General features: G+C 64.2%; 1 protein-coding gene across 15 annotated transcripts in view; it reads right to left on the bottom strand.

Annotated features, from left to right (window-relative positions):
• LOC101091764 (E3 ubiquitin-protein ligase UHRF1) overlaps positions 1-25,218 on the bottom strand; it is a 177,686-nt gene that overhangs the window by 65,914 nt on the left and 86,554 nt on the right. For all 15 annotated transcript variants that reach the window (XM_045044228.1, XM_045044236.1, XM_045044232.1 and 12 more), the window contains 4 exons: positions 21,318-21,483; positions 15,993-16,168; positions 15,360-15,474; positions 12,315-12,508 (listed from right to left, as the gene is read on the bottom strand). In XM_045044228.1, the coding sequence (XP_044900163.1) occupies positions 12,315-12,508; positions 15,360-15,474; positions 15,993-16,168; positions 21,318-21,483 (651 nt within the window). The remainder of the gene's footprint in view (positions 1-12,314; positions 12,509-15,359; positions 15,475-15,992; positions 16,169-21,317; positions 21,484-25,218) is intronic.

Raw genomic sequence — 25,218 nt, 5'->3', positions numbered from 1 at the left:
GGCCGGAGAGTGGAGCCCAGAAGGGAGACTGAGGTGTGGGGACGCGGGGCCAACGCAGAGCACCCCCGGCTTCCCCTCGGAGCACCGCTCTGAACGTCCGCTTGTAAAGCGAGCCGAGCAGGAGGTGGCCTCCCGCTGCACCCACACCCACGGCTCCCAAACTCCTCTGGCCGGAGGCGCGTCGGCAGTGGGGAGGCCCCCCAACGTGCTGGTGTTTGCGCACGGGCGGTTTGAAGCGAGGGAACAAGGACAGGACGCGGAGGGACGCGGCCGAGGGGAATGAGGCCGATGTCGGCCGCCCCGGCCCCGTACCGGCACGAGCCCAGGACGCGGCGACAAGCTGGGTCGGACCTGGGAAGGTGGCTGGGAGTCTGGCTCTCTCCACGGGCCGCGAGCAGCCGGGACATCATCAACGCGGGGAGGCTGAGGTCTGTCGAAGTGATTTCCGACGCCCTGGACGTGTGTGCCTTCGTCAAACACACACCCGCAGACGGCGGGGCCCCTGGTGACCGCAGGACGGGCCACAGGGGGCCCTGAGCTCCCCACCTCCTGCTGCCGTGCCGGGAAGGGGGAGCGCGCTCCTAGCCGGAGTTTTGAGCAAAGTTGACAAAGACTCTCTCTCTCCTTGCCCGCAGATCTGCAGGACTCTCCCTTTCAGAGGAGCTGAAATCGCCCACTGCAACCCTGCTGGCACGACAGAAATTTGCCCTGGAAACCAGCCCCCGTGTGCAGACCCCGAATCCCTGATGGCTCGTCTAGCTAACAGGCGGGGAAAGCGAATCCTGGCCAGGAAGGCGTCCCCCCTCCCGCCCCGGTGGGGGACGGGACCCCGCCCACAGTCACAGGCTCAGTGGGCTCCTGATCCGAACACCGCGCGGTGGGCGGCGCTCAGCGACGACAGTTTGAAGAGAAGAACCGACGGTTTCCTGGAGTGGTGGGCAGAGAGGGGACTCACCTGGCGCTCCGGCCCGGGAGCCGGAACTCGGGCCGCCTACGCCACAAACCCCGCCTCCCTCAACACAAGCCGGCCGCTGCTGTTTGCGACTCTGAACAAAAGACTCTGAAGTGAGTGAAGGCCCATCTGCTCCTGCCAGACCAAGCCAGTGGGGACGTGGGACAGGCCAGCGACGTCTGGGCCCTCGAGCGGCCGGCAGACAGAAGACGGGGACACCCAGTGGGGACACCTGCCGGCCCAAAGCCCCCACGTCGCGGCCTGGGCCTGCCCCCCAGCTGATGCATCCTCTGGGCCAGAGGAACCTTGCTGGGATGTGGCTGCCCGGACGAACCCTCTCGCCCGCCTGCCCTCGAGCCCCACGCCCCTGGCCCGGCCGCCCGGCCGCCCGCCCGCCCTCCAGCGGGGCCCTCTCCACGGGCTGCCGGGCTGCGTCTCTTCCTACGGGCCTCAGCCCTCAGTCATGCGGACTTCCTGCTACCACCGCGCCTGGCCCTGCTCTGGGGGCATGGGGCCACGCCATCAGCTCCTGTCCTGACGGGTGGCGTCGATCCCGGGTTCATGCTGGACCCAGCGCGGGCACTCGGTGAGGACGTGAACTGACTCATCTAGCCCTCTCCCTTCCCCGCCGTCCTCCCCCAGACCACCCCCCCCCCTTCCCCACCGGACAGGGACCTGAACGATGTTTCTCAGGCTTCCCAGCCGAAAATGCAGCCACGTGACCAGGCGCCAGCCAGTGAGACGGGAGAAGCCGTGCATCCTGTGGCCACCCATCGACGTTTCTGGAATACACCCCCCACACCCTCACAGCCCACCCGGACAGCTGCGTGACCTCTGCGGAAGCCACGCGTCGGCCAGCCTGCGTCCCCGCCATCCTGTCTCCGTCTCCCACGGGAACCTGACAGGTTCCGCTTCGGCTCAGGTGGATTCAGTGACAGTGCTGGGGACTCCGTCAGAGTCCTTCCCCTCCCACACCTTCAGGTCCAGGCCACCTTCGCCACCCGGGACACACCCCGTCCCCAAGGCCGAGCGACCGCCCGGCCACCTGCTCCCAGAACCCGCCACCCCTCCCGATTCTCAGGGAGACGCTCTGAGGGGCGAGGGGAGCAGCGGTGAGGAAAGGGGGCTCGACCACAGCCCCTCCATCTGGGAGCTCCGCGGCCCTGAGCTGGGGCCCGGCCAGCCTGGGCCTCACCCGCGAGGAGGGCAGCTCAGGGCTGCAGCGAGACGGGCAGGCTCTCGGAGCGCAGCCTGGCACACGGGAAGCATCGCCCACGGCCGCTGCTGTCGGGATGCACCCAGGACGTCCTCGTGTGCAGTCACGGACACCGTGCCCAGGCATCAGGTAACAACACTAACGCGGCGGGTGCAGCTGGCCAGGGCGGAAACAGCCCCAACGCCCGTCGACAGCGAACCGATGGACGGACAGACAGGTGGAGGCGGAGTCCCACAGCAGATAAAAACGAATAAGCCACCGGTTCACGTAACGGGGGTGTCTTCCCCACAAACCCCGAGCACAAACACAAGGACAAATAGGTCCATCTGTGTGGAGTTCAAATCCAGCCAACACCCGGCACGCTGCCCGGGGCCACAGACACACATAGGGAAAGGATCCGCCAGGTCGGGAGGAGGACGGTCCTGAGGGCAGTCATCCGCTCTGGATGGGGAGGGGGCTGCAAAGGGTGGGGTAGGGGGTGGGCAGCGGGGGGGAGGTTACACAGGGGCAGGCCGCACAGTCATTCGGTACACAGCACGTAAATACGCATCTTCGGGTCGCATACACATTTTGCACGCTTTTGTACCGCATTATATCTCACAACAAATTCTTTATAGCAGACGCGGTTCTCAGATGCCCCTAAGTCTTCTGGCCCCTGCTTGCAATGAATTGCCTTTGGTCCTTGTGTGCCAGATTTTTGCTGTTCTAATTAAGGTCCCACATCAGGACACCCTAAAACAGGGAGATTACCTTGGGTGGGCCTGACCTAAGCAGGTGAGCCCTCACAAGGGGCAGGGCCCTTCTTCAGGAGAGGATCCCATGCTAGCCTGAAGATGGGGGCCGGGGGTTGGGGGGGGACACATGGCAAGTTCTGAGTGACCTCTAGATGCCGACAGCCCAGAGCTAGGACTCCAGCCTCTGTGACCTTGAACCAAGGACCCAGCTGGCCCACAGAACCTACAGAACCGTGAGCAAATCAGTGCAGGCCATGAGCCCACTCGTGCAGCAACAGAAAACCAAAGCCACCTCGACTTGAGGGAAGGAGGGAAAAGAGAGATGAAAACCCCCCGACAGGAGTGTGCCAAGATGCTCACGTCCGTCCACTGCGTGCACGGGGCACGAGGCTGTTCCGCTCACTCTTCCCTTTTTTTTTTTTTTTTAATTGTTTTTAACGTTTATTTATTTCTTAGAGACAGAGGGAGACAGAGCGTGGGCAGGGGAGGATCAGAGAGAGAGGGAGACACAGAATCCCAAGCAGCTCCAGGCTCCGAGCCGTCAGCACAGAGCCTGACACGGGGCTCGAACTCACTGGCGGCAAGATCACGACCCGAGCTGAAGTCTGCCGCCCAACCAACTGAGCCACCCAGGCGCCCCCTCATTCCCTTTTCCGATATTGGAAACTTCCTCCCTCCCTGCGTCCCTCCTTCCTTCTTCCTTCCAAGAGTACACTTCAGATAGGACATCATGGGAACAGGGAAGGGAGGGCACTTACACCGGAGACACTGGACAGCCCACCTCAGCCAGGGGACCAAGGCCAACACCGCGGTGACAGCGCGCACCCCCGGGGTGGTGTCAGGGGGAGGGCGCTTCACTCGGGGGGTCCTCCTCCCTAAACCCATCGCCCCAGTCTCACTACGAGAAAAGCCGCAGACACACCCAAGGAAGGGCCTTCTAGAAAACCCTGCCCGGGGCCTCCTCGAAACTGTCACAGGGCACCAAAACCGAGGGAAGTCGGAGAAGCCTCCACAGCCCAGAGGAGCCCAAGGAGACGGGCCGAGTCCACGTCACGTGGGCGCCTGGGACGCTTAGGACCTAAGCGTGGGCTTTACTTATGAAGAACGGATCAACGTTGGTCCATTAACCGTGACCAATGCTCCAGCCTGACGGGAGGTCCCAGCGGGGGAACAGCGCGGGGCGGGGGGAGCGCTTGGACTTTCTCCTCGGTGTCTCCATAAAACCGGAACGGTTCTAAAAGCTGGTCTTTTTCTAACAAAATATGCCGCCGAAAGAGGAAAACAGGCAGAGAGCGCCCCGCAGTGGCACGTTCGCCCAGGGGCGGGGGCTCCGACACGGGGCCTCCCGCCGCCCCCACCAGGGGCCCCATTCCGCAACGTCGCCCGCTGCCCAGGGGCTCGCGGCGATGCGTCAGGCCGTCCGCGGAACCGGCAGAGCCCCCGCTGGCTCTCACCGGCTTTTCGAGGAGAGCGTGTGGCGAGATTTTTCCTTCGCGGAAGGCCGACCCTCCTCTGCTTCGCGCGACGTTAAAATCGCCGCGCGATCCCTGCGCAACGCCGACTGTGCCCGTCCCCGCCGGCGGGCCGCGAGACGCAGGGGCCGGGCCGCGGGCGTGGGTCCCGCCGAAGGCCGAGCGCAGCCCCAGGGAGGGCGCCCCGAAACGCGCCGGGCCTCCCGCGGCCCCTGGTCCAGCCCGAGCGACACGCTGTCAGGTGCTGCCGGAGCCGCGACAGGCCGTGAGGCTTCAGGGCGAGTGAGGCTGCGAGGAGGAAGCGAGTCGGACAAACGCTGCGCCGTGGGAGTCGCAGTGCGCTGCGCCACGCCGGGCAAACTCCTCCCGAAGCGCCCCCGGTACTCGCTGTGGTCGTCAACAGCGGGCTCCTGTCCTCGCAGCCTGACGCCACCCGGCGCCCCGGCTTGAGACGCACGGCTCTCCGCGGCCTCAGGGGTCAACGTGCCGACGCCGAGATCAGCTCTCGTTTTAGGTTCGCCGCACACCCGGGCGAACAGAAAGCCTGGGCCGGCGGCGTCGGACGAAAGCGTGGTTCTGACCGAGCTGGGCCGAGGGCTCCCTAAAGCCGGGGCGGGGACCCAGGCGGGGCCTAACACGGCTCTCCTCCCACAAGCTCTCCCTCGCACAGGCCCTCCTGGTCATGGGGCCAAACCACCGGTCCCAACGCCATGCCGGCGGCCTGATGCCAGGCTCCAGCCGAGACCCCCCTCCCCGTGGCTGTGGGTGAGGTGGCCCTTAGTGACCTCCTGGGGCGCCAGGTCCTCCGGCCACACGCACACACATCTGCACGCCCTAGGGTGACCGGACACGGCAGGCTGCCCACTCGGGGGGGGGGGGGTCCGGGAGGCAGGACTTTCAGCTCTGAAGCCGACCACACACGCATGCATCGTGCAAGGACACAGAGGGCACACGGCTCAGGCACAAACGGAACGAAGGGCGATCAGTGCCGTTGCCCTGGTCGTGGTCACCATTCAAGGAGGAGCTTCCAGAAGGGGGACCAAGAAGGCTCTCCCCGCCTGCCCAAGGCCCCGTGCCTCCAACAGGGAAGCCGAGGGCCGCGGCAAGCCCCGTGAGAGGCAGCAGAGGTTCTGACCCAGAACCCACGGGCCGGGAAGACGGGCCTCAGTTGGTCCCACTCAGCACTCTCGGGGCCTCACTCGGCCACCTGGGACAGCAGCCACGTTCTGGCAGAAGGGGGCCCCGTCGTGAAACTTCCCCAGTGGCCTGTTTGGGGCAAGGCCGTGTGGGCCACGGACGGACTCCGGCTGCAGACCCGGGCCGCGCTGCATCAGATTTAGGCATGCTGGGGGGGTAGCCGCTCCCCACCCCGGCATGCTGACGCGCTCAGGGACCCGCCCGCCACCTCGTCTATTACCTTTTCATCAACGGGGCTCTGACGCCTCCAGCCTCGGTGGGGATCTGCTCTCCGGGGACCTTCCTGCCCTAAAACCCTCCTTCCGTGCCTGTTTCTGTCACTCTCACACACGCGGGACCCGGGGCTAGGGAAAGAGGAGCCTGGCGGGCTCCCCAGCTGCTAACAAGGCACAGACAGAGCTGCCTTCCTTCCGGCATCCTGGTGGCTCTTTTCCATCCAGCCCCCCCTCCCCCTGCCCTGCACCGCGTCACACCTAGCTGCCCGTGGGGGGAGGGGGGAGGGGCTACGTCCCCAGATGCCCAAATGGGGGTTTGGCCCCGGGTGAGGGAGGGGGGACGGAGAGCATCTATTTCACTTCTGCTACGCGTCCGGGTGACAGGACACAGCGTCGGGAAGCGGAGTTATTAAAACCAATCTGCGAAGCCGTCAGGCTCCTACCAATTTCCATCCACGTTGGCGGCAGGCCGAGCCCTCCCTGCCACCACGGAGCCTCTCGCGGGCCAGAGCCAGGCGGCTGGGAGGAGTTACTCCTGTTGCCGGATGAGGGCTGCGCCCGAGTCAGGGAACGGGGACCCCCGGTCCCCACTGAGCCAGGCTCTCAGAAGCCATGAAGTCTCTAAGGCCCCTCCAGGCGCCCCCCCGCCCCCCCAGGGGCCAGCACTCTCCACCACCGGCCACTGCTGCCCACGGCAGCTTCCTGAGGCTCCATCAACCACCCCACGCCCCCAACTTCCCAGTCCCGCTCCCTGGGGACCAGGCAGGGGGCACACTGGCCGGGCACCGTGGTCCAGCAGCGCCACCTGCAGCCAGGTCCGGGGACAGCCGGGAGGGAGGCAGGGAGGCACACAGCCAGAGGGCAAGGGAGCAGCCCAGCGGCGCCCTTCCCCCAAGAGCCTTGCCCCGCCTCCCTGGGCCACAGAGCCACCAACCTGGGACCCCGCACCTCCGCCCGGCCTCTCACCCAAGCTGCAGCCACAGAGCAGGTAACGTGGAAGCCGACCCGCACCCGCGCCCACAATGCCCTCCCCCCCTTGTGCCCCCTCGTGCAGGGAGCACGTGTCCTCAAATGCACACACGTGCCCACACTCACGCACGAACGCGCACGCGGGCAGCCACAGCCGTGCCCGCTGGGACCCGAGCTTCCCCGTGGCAGAAGGAGAGCTGCCCAGTCCCTCTCCTGAGAAATCTCCCTGAGGGAAAATCCCAGAGGAAAACTCTAGGGGCAGCTGCTCAACAGGAAACATTCTCAGCGCGCCGGTGCCCCGCTCACTCGGGCTTCTGGAAGGTCAGAGAAGAAGTGGAGTTCTGGCCCCGCCCCCCCCCTCCCCACACGCTACTTAGAAGGATCCACTCGTTGCCCCCGGGGCCGTGCACGAGCCAGCGGGCTCCGTGCCCTTTGCGGGAGCACAATCCGAGGGACCCTCTCCCCAGCCCCGGGGCAGGGAGGCCGCACGGGCGCACGTACACGTGCACGAGAGAACGCGTGTGCGCACAGCACGTGCGTGTGCAGACGTGCGTGAAGGCGACACGCGTGCGGCTCTGAGGACGCGTGCTCCCCGCCGGGGCGCGTCAGGACGACCCGAAAGACCGCATCCCAGGCAAAGAGAGCAGGAGGGAGGCGCTGGGGAAGCAGCTGGGAAACTGCGGCAGCGCCCCGCGCGCTCGGGGGAGGCTGCTGAGTCACGGGCCTGAAGGCCACGGTCGGGGCCCAAACACTGGGGCCAACGCTAGCTGTCCCCGCCCAGGGGCCCTGAGTAGGCCTCTGGGAGGCACATCCTCCACCTACTCTCCCCCCCCCCCCCCCCCCCCGCCCCACGGGCGCAGGGGAGCGGCGGGAGGCAGTGCTGTCGGAAACGCTGTGCCCTGCGCGGGCCTGCATCTGCGAAACAGAAACGGGCCAGCTGGGTGTATCACAGGGCCCCTCCCGCAAGCCGATGAGCCTCGGGACCCACAGGGGCCAGATCATTCGGGGAATGGCTGCGGGGGCCCATCTGGTGCAGGGGCCCCGGGACAGGCCGTGGGACGTCACCTCCAGCTAAACGGCCACCAGGGGCTCCGGGAAGCCCGGGTCCAGGGCAGGCGTCCGGCTCCCCTCTCTGGACACCGAGCACCCCGGGCCGCCCCACCCCCCGGGCACGGGCCGCGCCACCCGAATCGGGGCCGAATGGCCCAGCCGTCCCCCGCGGGCTCGTGCCCACCCCTCCTGGCCTCACTGACTGACCGGGCCCCGGGGAGGCCGGCGGGCGGGAGGGGGTTGAAAGTGCCGGGTCTATTTAAATCCCATCTCAAAAGGGGTTTTGAAGCACTCGAACGCGGCGGATGTTCTCAGCCCTCTGCCTGCCGGCACTACCTAACGCCGGCCTCTTGAAGCAATTCCGTGCTTTTACCGACACCAGGCTGTTCCCGCCGCTGTGACACACAAATCACTACCGAAGTAGCAACAGACCCAGAAAGGCCTCGTAAGACGCCGTAAACCTGAGGACGGCGACACTTACAAGAGATGCCACCGGAATACTCAGAAACGGTTGCAATTAAGCTGCTGCTGACGCGAGCGGGGCGGCTCAATCAGGGAGACAGGTGCTTGGGAGCCACGTGCCAGGGAGCAGCCCCCGCCCCCCACTCCCCACCACCCTCGTGCTCCGGGCAGGGGCGCCGCCCTCCTGGGGGCCGATGGGCTCCGTGACCACCAGCCCGGGGACCAGAGGCACGGCGCCCACCCCCCGGCGGGCTGGTGTCTGGGGTGGCCTAGAGGAATCTCGCCGGGAAGACCGGTTCCCATGGGGGCCGCGCCGCACTCCCAAGAGGCTAAGGGGCCACCGTGGCCCCAACACCGAGCCCCTTCTCTGTGCCAGGCTCCGGCTGGGGGGCTAGGGACCCAGAGGAGACAGAGGGCCCTGCCCTCACGGGGTCCCCCATCTGGCGGGGAGATGCACCGGCAGACGTAGCTGGTATGAGTGTGGGGCGCCCTGCCGGCATCTGGGGCCGGCACCCTGGTCTTGGGGGGAGGGCGGGAAGGCTGCCAGCATGGTGACTGAGCAGAGCTGCCCCGGCTGGGGGAGCAGGGAGCTTGGCAGAGGACGGGGCGCGGGAGCCGGCTCCCACACGGCCCGCCAGCCACGCCTAGTCAGCACGAGGGACCTCCACGTGCAATCTATCCCCCTTCAGGACCAGGACCAAGACCAAGGTCAAGCTGCCTTCTGGAACATTCTTTCCCTGAGATAAACTCCTGCTGTGCCCAATGCCTGCCTCGCCGACTGCTGCCTAGGGCTGTCAGGACTGGGTTGTGGCGAAGGGGTGGCAACGGGGCGGGGAGGGGCTGGGGGGGTGGACAGCAGGGGATGGAATGCTGGGCTGTGGCCTGGAGAACACCAAGCCGCTAGAGACAGGGGGCGAGCGTGCAGGGCCGGGTGTCCGTCAGTCCTGCCTGTCAGCTGCCCATCGGCCGGGGGCTGCTACCCTCCATGTTCCAGGGCCGGCTCCCACCCACCGACAGCTCGCGGAGCCCCCTCGTCTCCCTCGAAGCCAGCCCCCGCCTCTCGAGAGTGGCCCGGCCCAGCCGCCTCCCCGGGCTCCCCCGGCCACTTCCCAAGTCAACCGCCCTGTGACCCGCGCTGCCCACCCCACGCTTCGCCCCACGTCAGGCAAGGCCACCCCATCCTCAGGCAGGGCCACGGCTCAGCGCTCAACCTGCCTCTGGCCGGCTCGTGCCAGGACTCAGCAGTGGCTCCTTTTATTGGTCTTGTTCTGGGCTTTAAGGGCTTTTTTCTCCCTTTCCGATCCCTCTCTCTAGTAGCCCCGGACCAAAACCCAGGCGTCTGCTGGGGGGCTGAGCATTCCCACTGCCCACCCCGCAGTCCTCGCTCTCCTCCTGCTGCTGGTCCCAGGGGGCCTCTGGGGCGCTCAGGGCCGGGGTCCGGGAGTCCATAAAAAGGATGAAAGAACCTGGGAAATTTCCACGGCGGGAAGCGGCAGCCAGTGCGGAAGGGTGGGGGCGCCATCTAGTGGCGCTTGGGGGAGCCACGCGGGGTCAGGACCGAGACGCCCCCCCCCCCCCCCCCCCGCCCCCGCAGCGCCTGGAACCATCGTGTCAGCGAGCCGGGCGGCGGCACACACACACTCATACGCCACAAATACACGACCGCACACTTACACGTACACACGCTCACACACGGAACTCATGCACACGCACGTACACACCCATGCTCACGCACACGTATGCTCGTGTACCTTCACACACAAACACGTACGTACAAACACACTGATACACTTTCACGTACACGTACGCACGCTCACAAACACCACTCGCACATCCTCACACTCACATGCGAACACACACACGTACACGCGCACACAGCCCCAGCCTGTGGATCTGTACGGGGAGCCAGAAGGCTGCTCGTCTGCACTCAGCCTGCCACGGCCCACGCGGAGGACGCCGGCCGCCGGGCAGAGGCTCTGGGGAAGGAGCACCTCACGCCCCACGCCGCGGTGGGGGCAGAGGGCAGCCCCTCTCCACAGGGGGGCCTCCACGGGGGGGGGGGGGTTGGAGGGGAGGAGACGAGGTAACCCCCTGGGCAGCCCAGGGGTGACCCCGCCCTCCAGGAAATGCCTCCACTAACACGCTCAGGACCACGCGGGGTGTGAGATCCAGGCCTTTGTGAAATGGACATCACCAACCCCACCCATCTCTCTGCAAGTTTTCCCTGAAAGGTAAACGCCTCCCAGCTAGAGGCTGCAATGCTCAACAGCGGATTCGAAGCCACGGAATGCCACAGACATAAATGGATCGAAAACGAGAAGCCCGTGGAGTCATAACAGGATCCCAGCAAATCCCCGAGGTAACACAATGCAGCACGAGGCACAGGTCAGAGGGCCCGTGGCCCACAGGACGGCGGCCCCGAAGATGTCCGCGCCTTAATCACCACAACTGCGCGCAGGTCGCCTCACACAGGACAGGGACTCGGCAGACGGGATTAAGTCGAGGCCCCAGAGGCGGGGGTGACCCTGAGTTCCCAGGGGGCCAGCGTCCTCACGAGTCCTCACGGGACGGAGGCAGAGGGTCAGAGGCAGACAGACGGGCAGACCCCACGCTGCTGGCCGTGAGGACAGAGGAGGGGCTGCGGGGCCAGGGATCGGTGCCACCAGAAGCCGGCAGAGGCGGGAGACGGGCCTCCCTGGGGCACGGGTGTGGGAACCGCCCTGCCCACGCCTGGGTGTAGCCCGGTGAGACCAGGGTCACACTCCCGGCCTCCAAAAGTGTCAGAGAACACACGTGTGTCGTGATAAGCTCCTAGCGGTCATCGGTTAGAGCCGCCCCGGGAAACTCACACAGAGCCCAGGCCACGTTCAGCCCTAACGCTTCCTCATCCTTCCCTGTCGGGGCAGGAGCCCACGGCCGGACAGCACGGCCGGGGCTCCACCGTGCCAGCCTCAGAGGTCAGGAGAGGGTGGTCACACGGCCAACACCTGGACCGGGAGGCCTGGCCTCCCCCCTGGGGCCTCCTGCCAGAGTCTGAGCCTTCTGCTCAGAGCGCCTGCGCCCGCCCGCCTTGGCAAGGGCTCTGGGGCATCCCTGACACTTAAAAGGACCGGGGGTGGCCTCCCCCCATGCCTCTGGGCACAGGCCCAGCCGCTCAGGGCTCAGCTGTCAGCTGGGACACCAGGTTAAGGGGTACCTCGGCCAGGGTCTGCCTGGGTCCCCAGCCGGGCTGTGCACCCCCCCTCCCACCCCTGCCGTCTCCACACACAAAAGCACTCGGCTGAGCTCCCGAGTGCCACGCTCTGCTCCCGGGGGGGGGCTCCCCCACCCTCCGCCCCCAGCTCCCTCTGAGCTGTGATGATTACTGTAACAGAATAACAGAACCTTCTGAGACAGCTGGGAAGAGGCAGGGAGGTGCAAAGCCCGGCTCAGAAATCTCTGCTGGAAACAGCAGTGAACAAAGACAGCCTTGCACAGAAGGCGGCTCCGGCTGTCCTGCAACAGAGGCTGTGGGTGCGAAGGGGGCGCTCGGCTCGGAGATTCCGGAACACGGGTCGCGCTGGATATTCGGCCCAGCCTGCAGGGCCCACGGCCCACAGAGTGGCCCGCGGGTCGCACGCCCACACCGGCCCGGCAAACCAGTGGGTGCACCGCGCCCCTGACCGCAGGGGGCCTGGAGCCGCTGTGGGGAGGCCAGGGGAGGCTCAGTGCTCACAGCCGCCCACCCCAGGCCCGCGGCCCCAGGGAGAGCCCCCAGCACAGCAGACACTTCGCAGATGCCGCCCCCATGGTCTCCACGGGTAGCAAACCACAGGCTCGGGGGGGGGGGGGGGAGCAGGAAGCTCGTTTCTGGGGACACACATCCCCTCGTCACCGACCGAGACTGTCCCTGGAGCCAACAGGGCCAGACGCCCCTCAGCTTCCGCCTGCCCGGCCATGGGCCCAGCCGTGTCCCCGACGGGTCGTCCAAAGGCACCCCCGCCCCGTGTGCCCCGGACGAGCCGATCCGCAGCCCCTCCCGCGGCCCCGGCCGCCATGGACGCTCACCAGGACTTGGGCTCCCCGAAGTGCAGGTAGTTGATGCTGTAAAGGTCCATGTCCTCCGTGTGCCAGGCGAAGGTGGTCTTCCACATGCCGAAGTACAGGTAGGGGGTGTTGACGCCCTCGATGATGGTGCCGCACTCGCGCTCCACCATGTCCAGGATGGTCCGCAGGCTCCCGATGTTCCACTGGGCCACGTCCTGCGGGCGACCCGCGCGCGGTTGAGCGTGCGGTTGGCGGCCAGCCACCCCCGGGCCCCGGCCACCCCCAGACGCCGGCGGCAGCACAGGGAGGCTACGGTGTGGCCCCGCAGAGGGCCCGAGCGCCAGCGGTGGGCCCTGAACCCGCCCCAGGGTCTGCAACCCCCCTGAGACACCGGCCCCAGGCCAGGGAGTCAGGCAGGACTTTCTCCGGATTCCACACTGAGCTGTGCGTTAATCATGGGAGGCAACGGAGCGCCTGAGCGGCTCAGTCGGTTGAGCGTCTGACTTCAGCTCAGGTCATGATCTCACGGTTTGTGGGTTCGAGCCCCACATCGGGCTCTGTGCTGACAGCTCAGAGCCTGGAGTCTGCTTTGGATTCTGTGTCTGCCTCTCTCTATGCCCCTTCCTGCGCTCTGTCTGTGTGTCTCTCTCTCTCAAAAATAAACATTAAAAATATTTTTAAAAAAAAATCATGGGAGGTGAAAGCCGTGCTGAGAATAGACACTTCTCCAAAGAAGACATCCAAATTGTGAACACACACGTGAAAAAACACTCAATGTCACTCATCAGGGAAATACAATCAAAACCACAAAGAGATACCACCTCACACCTGTCAGAATGGCTAAAATCAACAACTCAGGCAACAACAGATGCTGGCGAAGATGCGGAGAGAGAGGTTCTCTTTTGCATTGTTGGTGGCAATGCAAGCTGGTGCAGCCACTCTGGAAACCAGTCTGGAGGTTCCTCAAAAAACTAAAAATAGAACTACCCTACGACCCAGCAATCGCACTTCTAGGCATTTACCCACGGGATACAGGGGTGCTGTTTCGAAGGGACACATGCTCCCCATGTTTATAAACATCAACAACAGCCAAACAAAGAGCCCAAATGTCCATCGATGGATGAACGGACAAAGAAGACGTGGCACACACACACGCGCGCACACACACACACAGAATGGAATACTACTCAGCAATCAAAAAGAATGAATTCTTGCCATTTGCAACAATGTGGATGCAACCAGAGAGTATTATGCAAAGTAAAATTAGAGAAACACAAATATCATATGACCTCACTCATATAAGGAATATAAGATACCAAACAGATAAACCTAAGGCAAGGGAAGCAAAAATAATATTAAAACAGGGAGGGGCACAAAACATAAGAGACTCTTAAATATACAGAACTGAGGGCTGCTGGAGGGGTCGTGGGCAGGGGGATGGGCTAAATGGATGAGGGGCATTAAGGAAGACGCTTGTTGGCATGAGCACTGGGTGTTATACGTAGAGGACGAATCACGGGATTCTACTCCTGAAACCGTTACTGCGCTATATGCTAAGTAACTTGGACGTAAATGTAAAAAATAATAATGGTAATTTTTTTTAAGTGTGTGTGTGTCCCACAGGGCCCCTGGGATCCCCGTCCTCCGGCCCTCGCCACACCCAAGGGTGCACGCAACTCTGCCCTCAGGCCTGGCCACGTGGCCTCACAAGCTTCCCAATGCTTTGGGGTCTGGGCCAAGTGGATGAGCTCAGGGTCCCAGGGAGAGGGACCCTCCTTGTCCAGGACTCCCCTGCCACAGGACCAGCCACTGGATGTGGGAAACCGAGGTCCAAGAAGGGGGAACCAGGACCAGGAGCAAGCTCGGTCCCTGACCTCCCAGGGCGAGGGCCTCTCCCTCAGGTTCCCAGGGGTGAGCTCACTTCCAGCCTGACATGCCCTTGGTGCCCAGCTTGGGAGAGCAGACCCACCCACGCTGCACAGTGGGACCCTCTAGCTGGAAGGCCAGCGGGCCACAGGTCAGACAGGCTCCCCAAGGCGGGCAGACTGCTGGGACCCACCCAACAGTCACACCTCTTGGGAACCACAAGTCACGGCCTGTCCTGATGGGTTCGGGGGCGGGGGGGTCCTGGCCCTTCTCAGGAGGGGGCTTTACTCCCACCCACGCCAGCTGGGACCCCAGCCCAGATCTCAGGGGGCACCCCCAGCTGCCGTCACGAGGAGCACGGCTGAGCGGATAAAGTGTGTTCCAGCAAGAAGGAACCTTCACAGTGACGATCTGGGGCGGGGGCAGACATGGCAGCTGAGGGGCCACCCAGGGCAGAGCACACCCAGGGGAGAGTCAGGCTCAGGAGCTTGGACATCAACCCCAGTAGATCCTTCCCAGGGTTACCGGAGGTCCCATAAGTGTTAATGAACTGTCCCCTAGAAAAGGGTGGGTCCCACTCAAACCCCCGCGTGCTGAACAGCAGCACCTCTGCAGGGCCTCTGCACCACGTCTCCACCAATGCCTGGTCTACACCCCTGGACGGGCAAGGCCAGCATCAGGTCCGAGGGCTGAGGAGCCAGCAGAGGCCCCTCCGTTGCCCCAGGCACCCCCAGGGTCCTCCCAGCCCGGCACGGGGGCTGGAACATCCCCAGGTTTCCCGGATGATGGAGCGCTAGGAATTCAAGAGGGAAACCACGAGAGTAACTGGGGATTAGGAGGCCCCCGGCAGAAGGAAGGAAATGCTCCGTGTGGCCTCCGGGAGACCACTCTGTGGCGGGGCTGCTTTGGTCCAGCTGCAGGGACAGGGTGAACGATCAGGGCAGGAGGGGCTGACGACTTCATAGGAAAGGTTCTGCAAATCAGAACGCGCCTGGATTCCTTCTTTCCTCCCCCCGCCCCCCAAAGACTTGGCATGTGGACGTGCACGGAGCCCGGAGAGAAAGCCCAGCTGAGCTTGCCGGGGCGTCTTAGCGCCCACGTTTCAAGATCGAGTCCCATGCGTGCGCCTCTCCCTCCACGGTTCAGGAGGACACGGTGTCCGTCACGCCCGCGGAGCGTCTCGGGGGCCCCAGTACTCACGTCATCGTACAGGGAGCCGCTGATGTCGGCCCCGTAGATGGGGGAGACGAAGGTGAGGTTCTTCCAGTACTTGCGCTCCAGATCGTCGAAGTCCTGGTGCCGCGGGGTGCAATACCTGTGGGAGGAGCAGCGCCCTGAACGTGGCCGTGGGGCCCACCCCCATCCCCGGGGCGTGGAGAACACGGGCGCGGCCCCATGGCCGCGGGAGGCTGAGCGCATAAGGGATGGGGCTGCCCCGCCTGGGACGCCCCCCGCTCGTCGTCCCGCCCCGTCAACCACCCGGGACAGCAGGGGCTCGGAGGGTCCTCTCGATCCTCAACTCTGCAATTACGAGAGGCCAGGCCGGGAGGCCGGCGGCGCTGTGTGGGGGCCGCAGGAGGAGGCGGCCGCCGCCCTGCCCTCGAGGGCCGCTTGGGCTGGGGAGCAGAGAGACCGCCCTCGGAAACGGAAACGGAAACGCACAAAGCGCGCAGGGAGCGAGGGAGGGGACGCAGTGCAGGTGTGCGTGCGTGTGCCGTGGACGCCACAAGTGCAGGGCCGGGGCCACGGAGGCCCCTCGAGGTGTGTGGCTCCCCCTCGGAGGCCGGGCGTCGGGGGCCCGTCCCCACAGCGGCCTCAGCCCCAGCCGCGTACTTCTCACTGTTGGCCAGGCGGCGGTACTCCCCGACCGTCATGGCCTTCTTCTGGATGTTGTACTGTGTGAAGAGGCCCGACTGGCCCGTCACCACCTGCTGGATGGGGGCCGGGATGACCACGTCGTCGATGTCATCGTACGTCTGCCTCGGCTTCCACTCCTTTGGGGGGATGATCTGCAAGACGGAGAGGGGCGACTCAGCGGCGCCTGGGACGCAGGGCCCTGCCCGGGAGACCAGCGGCGGCCCCCTGGGGGCGTGTCCGGGCCGCACGCCTCAGGGCACCCGGAACCTTCTACGCGCTTCATCAAACTCCCAGGTGGTCTGTGCGGGGCCGCGGGCACTACGGCCCCGGCCTCCCGACACTGCCCGTCAGGCCCCCTGCAGCTCGGAACCAGCCGGGCCAGGACCCCGGAAGACATAAGGAGACTGGAGAGAGGCGACAAGGCCCACGTGCAAAGACACAGAAGAGTGAGTGAGGCGCCGAAGGCAGGAGGATGACGATGACACAAATCCGGGGGGACGAGACCTGGGAGGGCCGCCTCAGGAAAAGCACGCGCACTGCAGCTCTGGGCCAAGCCCTCGCCGCCCTTCTCCGGGAGGGACACGAGGGCTGCGGGAAGTGTCGCCCCAGGCGGAAGGGGGGCCAGGTCTGTGCTGAGCTTGCTCCTGGACCTCCTCCTACCCCTCCTGGGCCCGGCGAGGCCTCCGGGCCGGGCAGGGGCCTCCTGGGTGCCAGGCGCACTTCTGTGAAGGCCCCTGTCCTGGGCAGGTGTTTGTAAATGACAAATCTCCTTCCCAGGCACCCAGCGGGCTACCCAACAGCTCTGGGAAAAGAACTAAACCAACCTGCCTTCAGTGCGCCAGCCAAGACCTCCGGGGAGGCCCGAGCCTCACCCAGCTGAGGGCCGGGGAGGACCATCGCCACACCGATGCTGAGTTTGCGGACGGCTTCCAGAACGGCTGCAGTTCACTCACCATCCCCAAGGACTCCCCTATACACGTCGGTGTTAGAAAACGTTTTGCGTGGCAACGAAAACACTTACTCTCCAGTCACCTATTAACAGCAGAAAGGCTCACCTCCACCGTCCGCACTGCTGGAGTTATTGACAGACCGAGAGTAAATAACAACAGCCATTAGAAGAAGGCAATGGGTCCCGCCCAGGGGGATCCTGCCCCCAAGTGACATTGGGCGATTTCTGGGGACACCCATGGCCGTCACGACCTCCTGGTGTGGATGCAGGGTGCTGCTTAGGTCCCGGAAGTGCCCAGGACGCCCCCGGAGGGAATGACCCACCTCGAGGTCTGCAGTGCCCAAGCTGGGAACCCTGATTTTCATTAAATAGGGACACGGCTGCTCAATCGAGGCCTCTTCTGGGGACGTCCCCCCTCCTACTCTGTGCCCAGAGTTGCGGTAAGTGCCCTGGGTGCCCATGCCTGGTGTGAGGACTCATGACAACGGGGTGTGGGGCTCAGCCTGCCAGTCCGTGGTTTTCTTAGATTTCAAGTGAAAAATCAGACGAGTCAGGTGATGACGAGTAGCTAACACGCTGGAGGCTGGAAATGCCACAAATACAAACGGAAGGGCCTGTGGTTCGGGCACCCGAGACGCTCTCCCGGAGAACAGGTCCTGTGATGAAGGGCTGTGAGCCTGAGTGGCTCTTGAACCATGGAGGTTGCGCCTCCTCTTATAAAGAAGCCTGGACTTACTTCCTCCTGCGGGAAAAGGGCCCTGGATCTGGTCCAAAATGTGTTCACCGAGGGGAATTGGGGAGTCTACCCACTCAGTTCCTTTGGAGGAAGCCAGTCTGTCAATTAAGGCTCTAAAATGAACCAAACGCGGGGCTCCTGGGTGGCTCAGTCGGTTAGGGGTCCAACTCTGGCTCAGGTCACGATCTCGCGGTTCGTGGGTTCGGGCCCCGCGTCGGGCTCTGTGCTGACAGCTCGGAGCCTGGAGCCTGCTTCCGATTCTGTGTCTCCCGCTCTCTCTCTGCCCCCCACCCCCACTTGTGCTCTGTCTCTCTCTACTAAAAATAAATAAATATAAAAAAAAAATTAAAATGAACCAAATGCATCACTCCCAAATTTTCGACTGCCGTGGAAAACATCAGGAAACCAGAGAGGGATGCTTCGGGCCCTCATGAGCTACACTGGCCTGGCCACACACTAAGAAGGTTCTGGAAAAGGCATGTGACGGAGCGGGCCCAACGTGCTGTGGCCTGACGTCCTCAGATCTCTGTGAGACCAGGGTCTGAAAGGAGGCTCCCGGGAGCAAAACGGCTCGCGGGTATCGTGTGCCAAAACGGGAGCACCCTGGCTCCTCCCCTCGGTGCCTGGCGGGCCAGCGGACGGACCCCTCCTCGAAGCTCCTGAGGCCGAGCCGCAGCCGAGGCCGAGAGGGACAGAAAGGCCACGCTCCCCAGATGAACGAGGCAGTGCCAGGGTGGCTCGGGGTGTCTGGGCAGCTGGGGCAGAAGGTGCATGGCGGGGGGAGCCCCCATAAGAGGAAACGAAGTGAGGGGCCAGCCTCTGCCCCGACCCCTTGCGTTCCCACAGCCATTTTGCGGGCTGCGGGCCTGGGTGGAGGAGCCACCGGACCGTAGGGACAGTCCCCAGGGGTGCGCCCAAGAGCGGAAGCCCCTGCCCCCTCCCACAGGACCCGACACTATGCCCCGCCCTCATGCCGCACCCTGGTCCCCCCGCCCCTCACTCCCCAAGGAGCCCGGGGAGGCCCCGCGCTGGCCTGAGAGGGCAGGGGCCCAGCTGGGCACTGGCCCCAGAGCACAGAGCAGCCAGGGAACGTGACAGGGGCACCCCGACAGTCCCAGAGCCTCTTCTGGTCCTGGGCCCGGGCTCCAGCTGTATCTACTGAACGTACACCTCCAGCCCGTTCCCCCGGGCCCTACAGAGCCTTGCGGGAGAAACAGATACAGCTCTGATGAAACAGAAACGTCCCGGCACCCCACACGGACAACAGAGAAGGGCGGTCAAGGCCGATGCGACCAGGGTGAGGGGACACAGGCATCAGCGGAACGCTCTCAGGCCAGGAGGACACCAGGTCCCTTCTCCAAAGAGGCCAGCAGCCAACTGGGGTGCCCGGGGGGCTCAGTCAGCTAAGCACCCGACTCTTGATTTCAGCTCATGTCATGATCTCACGGGTCGTGAGTTCGAGCCCCACGTCGGGCTCTGTGCTGACCGTGTGAGCCTGCTCGGGATTCTCTCTTTCTCTCTCTGACCCTCCCTGGATCACACTCTATCTCAAAAATAAAATAAACGGACAGTAAAAAACAACAACAACAACAAAAAGCCAGCAGCCCTGAGAGCCTAGGTAGGGCCCCCCTGTGAAAGAAGAAGGGGTTGCCCCAGGACGCCTCCCTGTCCCCGCCTGTCCCCACGGAGTGGCAGGGAGGCCCCTGAGGGACTCGAGGCCCCGGCACGCGGTCCCTGGCAGGCAGGCAGGCGGCAGGGGCGCGTGTGCACGTGTGGAGGGCGCGACTCTGCCGCCGTCTCTCAGGACGTGCCCGGGTCCGCCCCACGCTGCCCTCACCTCCCCGCACGCGTAGGTGACCACCCGTCAGAGAAAGCGGCAAACAAACTCCCTGAAAGGAGCACGGAACACAGAAGGCAGAGGGAAAACGGACTCGAGAAACACCTGCCTCGCGAGACAGCCGGTCCCAACAGTTTCCTTCCGTCTAAATCAGCAAAAACGGACCCCACCGGTACGTGAGCTTACCACAGGGTCCCGGGGTACCAGGGCACAAAGGGGAAGCTCGGGGGCCGAGGAGTCAAGAGCGAAGGAAGGCAGAGGCGCAGACACGGTCCACACGGCGGACACAGAGCCCGCAGCCGCCACGGCACCAGGCACAGAAAGCTCAGGAAGTATCCAGGCCAGGAAAGCGGAGCCCGAGACAGCGAGGCAGAAGGAACAAGCAGGGATGACAGCTGCGGAGGCCTGACGGGGCTCCGGGCAGAGCTGTGCCGGACGGCACCTCGCCACGCCTCCCAGCACGAGGGACACCTTGAACCAGAAGGGCTGCCGTCCCAGGAAAGCACACGTAGGCCAAGGACAGGGGCAAGGCAGAGGAGGCCCACGCCCACCGCCCGGGGCGCCTCGATGGGGCAGAGCAGGCAAGAAACCGTCCCCTGACGGTGGCCCGCTGGCCAGAAGGCCCCCGGAACCTGCGAGAACCCAGGACCCAGGGTTTCCGGCTGAAGGAGGCGACAGGGAGAAGCGAAGCTAACGGGACAGCAGGGGCTCGGTCCCCAACGCGGAGGAAACGCCGTGTCCACACCGTCTCGCGTACGGTGAACAAAATCAAGAAGGGGGGCGGGAAGGAGACGCGGCGAGCCCGCTGCCCTCCGCGCGTCCTTAGGCTGAGATCCAAGGTGCGACCCTCACCACGAGAGGGACCGACACTCGCAACAAAGCCACCCAGAACCAGGCAGGGGCGGGAAGGCGAAGGCATCACTCTCCTCGCCGCGGCCAGGGGGCAGCACACCCTGGGCCAAATCCCGCCCGCCGCCTGCTTTCGCACAGCCGGAGAATCAAGAATGCTGACCGTTTCTTGTTGGGGTTTCTTCACTTTTAAATGGAAAAAATAACAAAAGAAGAAGATTTCAGGACAAGTGAAAATTCCACGGCCTTCCCGTTTCAGTGCCCCCAAGGACCGTTTTTACTGGCACGTGGCCACGCCTCTCGGTTTACAGGTTCCCAAGGCGACAGAGCCGGGTGATGGGACAGACACTGCCCACCCCGCCACAAGGCTGCCCCACCACCTGGCTCTCTGTGGAGAAGGTTTACAGACCCCTGGGTTGCAAGAACAGAGAAGCAGGTGTCCTAGATGGAGAGGCAGTCGTACGGGCAGCGACGAGAACTGCAGGCAGACGGGTTACAAATCCTCCAAACTACCGGGTGACACGAACACGAAGAAACCATGGTTTTTATGGTAGAAACACAACGCAGACCGTCCTTGTGTGTTTGCGTCCCACACGCCCACACACGTACGTGCGCGGCGTGACCTGCGCGGAAAGGGACGCGGCGCCCAGCACCGGCTCTCGTCGCCCGCCCTCGGCCAAGCGCCACCGCCCCCGGGGCTCGTCCCCGCCACCGGGTCCCACAGGGACAGGGGCTGCGGAACTCATTTGTGACGCCGGGCCCACAGGAAGAACTCCGTAACGTCGGCTGAAAATGAGGTCAGAGCGGCCCCGCGAACCCACGAATGGGTGCCCGTCGCCCCCGGACACGGTCACGCCAGACCCGGGGCCGCGGGGCACACACGGGGCCGAGGCTGGTGGAAAGCGGCGCCGGGCCCAGGGCGTCACCCACCTTGGCCAGGCCCGCCCGGTGGGCTCCCTGGGACTCGATGTAGGCCACGTATTTGTTGAAGTCCTTAAATTCTTCCATGGTCGGGCGGAACGTCATGATTTTACAGCTCGGGTTCTGGGCCCCGTGATCCTCAGACCCCATGGCTGCAGCTGAGGGACCGTCACACCTGCGAGGGAAGCACAAGAGAGCGTGAGCGTGTCAGTGCCGCCACCGTTCCCAACACGCTAAAGATACCGCGGCCCCGGGAAGACAAAGGCAGGGCCCGCGCAGCGAGGCCAGGGCCAGAGAGGAGCCTGGGAACAGACTCCATCTCCACACTGGCACAAAAAATCAAAATGACTTCAACTAATTAAAAACAGAGGCGCCCTAGTTCTCAAAGCCAACGCACCACTGGCGGCCAGAGCACTAATTTCAAAGCAAGGGCCCCGAGAGAGCAAGGCTGCCCTTCTGGGGGATTTTGGATCCGGGTTCGCCAGCATCAGCTTCGAATCCACGCGTCTACCTCGGAGCCGATACCCACGCCCGTGGCAGCCGCGGCAGCGGCCCTCGGAGGTGAGTGAGGCCGTGTGCGCGTGTGCCCTTCGCGGTGTGCACCCCCGAGCCAGCAGGAGAACCCCTCCCCTGGGCGGCCCCACTGTGAGCGGCGCACGGAACACTCGAGCGTTCCAGGGGTTAAGGGGACCCAGCGAGGCAGTCGGTGGCCCATCCCAAGCAGGGAGGGGCTTGGTGACAGACTCTGGGGAACGGTCCCTATTGTCAGATTAAGTTCTCCAAACTTGAGGGACAAAGACCAGCCTCCCTCCAGGATCTGAGAAAGGTCGGAACCCAAGTGCACACAGACCTGAGAACTTGGAAAGCAATTAGCCAGACCCCCCACGTAAGGGGGGCAATGAGAAAGAGGGGCAGGAAGCCCGCCGGTCCTGGAAGGACGCGACGCAGCCTCCCCAAAGGCACTCCCCTCCGCAGGCACTAGAGGGCAGCACGAGCCCAGGAATCTCTGCTCGGCCATCGGAACCGGCTGGGTTAGGTTCTGGGGCCCTGAGCACCCCTTCCAGGCCCCTGAGGGTCCTGTCACGTGGCGGGGCGGGGGGGGGGGGAGGTCATCACTGTCGCCCTGCGTGCATAGCAAGGTCCAAAGCTTTTCCCTGAGGGGCGGCCACAAAGCTGAAGTGTGCATGGCAGGCCACAGACACCTGTGACAATAGGGGACAGCCGTCCTGGGTGGGATCACAGGGAACCACCATGAAAACGCGGCTGTACAAAGGGAGAGGGGTTGTCACCAACATTCCTCCAGGGCAGCTATAGGGCTCCGGCCACAGCCGGGCTGCCCGCCCAGGAGACCGCCCCCTGGAGCCCTGAGCAGCCCCATCCCGGGGACTGAGCGGCACGCAACCCCAACCCAGCCCAGTCGCCTGCAGCCAGGGCCTGGGACCCGAATCCCCACCCAACCCCCCCCCTCCCCTCCAGCCCAGAGGCCACGGTGCAGGGCTCGCTTACGCTTACGACTTCTGTTGCTGCACAGAAGCATAGGGTGTGTCTGTCCTGCGGGAGCCCGTGGCCCTGGGGGTGGGGGGGGGGGTTGGGGAGACCTTGACCGGACCCTCTTGGAGCGTCGGCACGGACTGAGCTGTGCAGGGAGCCGCAGAACGGGAGAGTGAGGAGACCGCCCTGTGCGGGGACCTCACCCGAGACACCAGCTCTAACACCACGAGGACAGGCTGCAGCTGAGGCTCATGGGCCTTTGCCCTCAGCCCACAGGCCGCTCCCCACCCTGCCGCCCCCCACCCATCTCCCACCCCCTCAGCCCACGCCCTGCCACCCCCACCGCGTGGCGCAGTGAGACCAGGGGATCCCGCCGACCACCCAGCTTGTACGGATAAGCAGCCCCGCCCCCCGCTGGACACGACCACCCGGCCACGGCCGCGGGTCCTGAGCCCCCAGCCCGCCGTGGACAGGGCCCAGGCTGGCTGCCAGCGGGCACATCAGCACCCAACAGTCCCCAGCCCTGCCGTTCGTGACGGACGTGGGTGACCCATCCGCTCCACACACTAAACTCGTTTTTCGTCGTTCACCGAGGCCACACGCAGGTAGGTGGCAGGGCCCGGGTTCCCACACCCGGCAGCTCCCGCTGGTGGCTTGGTCGGTGCTGGCCGGCAGCTCCTCTTCCTGCCGGGCCGGCTCACGGGTGGCCTGCGGGGGTGGGCGCACCGGTCACCGCCAGCCGTGTCCCCTCCAGCGGAGGCCGCCTCCGGCCTCGTCCGCCAGCCGGCACCGACGGTGGGAGAGGACACCGGGCGGTACGCCCGCCATCTCGCCGCGACCGGCCTGCCCCGGGCAGAGCGGGGGCCGCCTCGGGTCCTGCCCGCACGAGCTCCCTCGCGCTTCGGAAATCACGACGCGGAGACGAGCTTCCCGTCCGGGAGGCGGAAAAAGCAGGTGACAAGACGGCAGGCGGGTTTCCGGCACGCCCTACTCCAACCACCACCGTCCTCTCGATTCAGCTCGGCGGTGGGTTCCGTGTGATTTTTCTTCTGTGTTATTTGTGCCTTTCGAAATGAAGGTTTTGAGTGGGTAAATATAAAGAGGAAAATTAACACGGCCTCTAATCCCAACACTCCGTACCCTTGACACGTTCTTTGAAGGCGGGCAAATAAAAATCATACGTGTACGTACTTACGAAACGGAAAAGGAATCTCACCGAACGGCAGCCCTGGGCCAACCTTCCAGTTTATTGGAAACCTGGGCCGGGGGGGAGGGGGAAGGACCACCCCGAGGGAACTTGCAGAACGGTCCAGAAAGAGCGGTGGACTCTTTACAAGTCGGCGCCAAGCCGAAAAGCAGGCACACTGACAATGAAATACTAAAAAGACACAGCCCAGTAAAAAAGTGCACGAAGGACATTTCTTCAAAGAAAATACACGCACAGCCAACGATCCCATGAAACGCTGCTCAGCATGATTAGCCATCAGGGAAACGTAAACCAAAACCACAGCGAGACATGCTACACCCCCACCAGGACGGCCGTGAGAAAAAGGACGGACGATAACAAGCGTTGGCAAGGGGGTGGACAAGGCAGAACTCCGACACACGGCTGGTGGGAACGGAAAGCGGGGCAGCCGCCGTGGAAAAGTCCGGCGGTTCCTCAACAAGTGACACGTAGAATTTCCCAGGTGACCCAGCAATTCTGCTCGTAGTCGTATGCCCAGGGGACGGGAAAACGTGTGTCCACACAAAAACTCTTACACCCGTGTTCAGAACAGCGTTACTCACAATGGCCAGAAGGTGGAAACCACACAAGTGCCCGCTGACCGTTGCACAGACACGCACAACGTGTCCCCCGCGCACAGCACGTCCCTCGGCCGCGAGCAGGAGCGACGCGCCGACGCCCAGTGCTCCGCGGACGGACCCCGAACACACGACGCTCAGGGAGGGAACCGCCGGTCATGAGAGGCCACGCGGGGTGTGAGTCCACATGCGTGAAACGTCCAGAACAGGCTCCTCCACGGATAGGGAGCAGATTAATGGGTTTCGGGGGCCCGTGGAGGGGGTGGGGTGACTGCTGATGGGGATGGGGCTTCTTTTCTGGGGCGATGGAATGTTCTGGAATTATTGTGGCCTGGTGATGGTCCCACAACTCTGAATACGGTAGAAACCATGGGACTGTATGCTCTAAGTGGGTGCGCTTTATGTGTGAATTACGGCTCAGTGAGGCTGTTACTACCCCCCACTAAAAATAAAGTAGAGGCGAGCGGAGGGTGGCAAGAAGGGAAGGGGAGGAAAGCTCTGCCCTTGGAGAAACCACTGCAACGGGCTCAGAGACGCCGGCGTGCCGTGACGGAGGAGCCAGGCTTCGGGAAGACGTCCGGGGACCGGTGCGGAAATCCGGACAAGGGCTGGATGT

Source organism: Felis catus, chromosome A2, assembly GCF_018350175.1.
Source record: "Felis catus isolate Fca126 chromosome A2, F.catus_Fca126_mat1.0, whole genome shotgun sequence".
NCBI lineage: Eukaryota > Metazoa > Chordata > Mammalia > Carnivora > Felidae > Felis > Felis catus.
The sequence above is the reverse complement of the archived record's forward strand: the minus strand, read 5'-3'. Positions and strand labels throughout refer to the sequence as shown.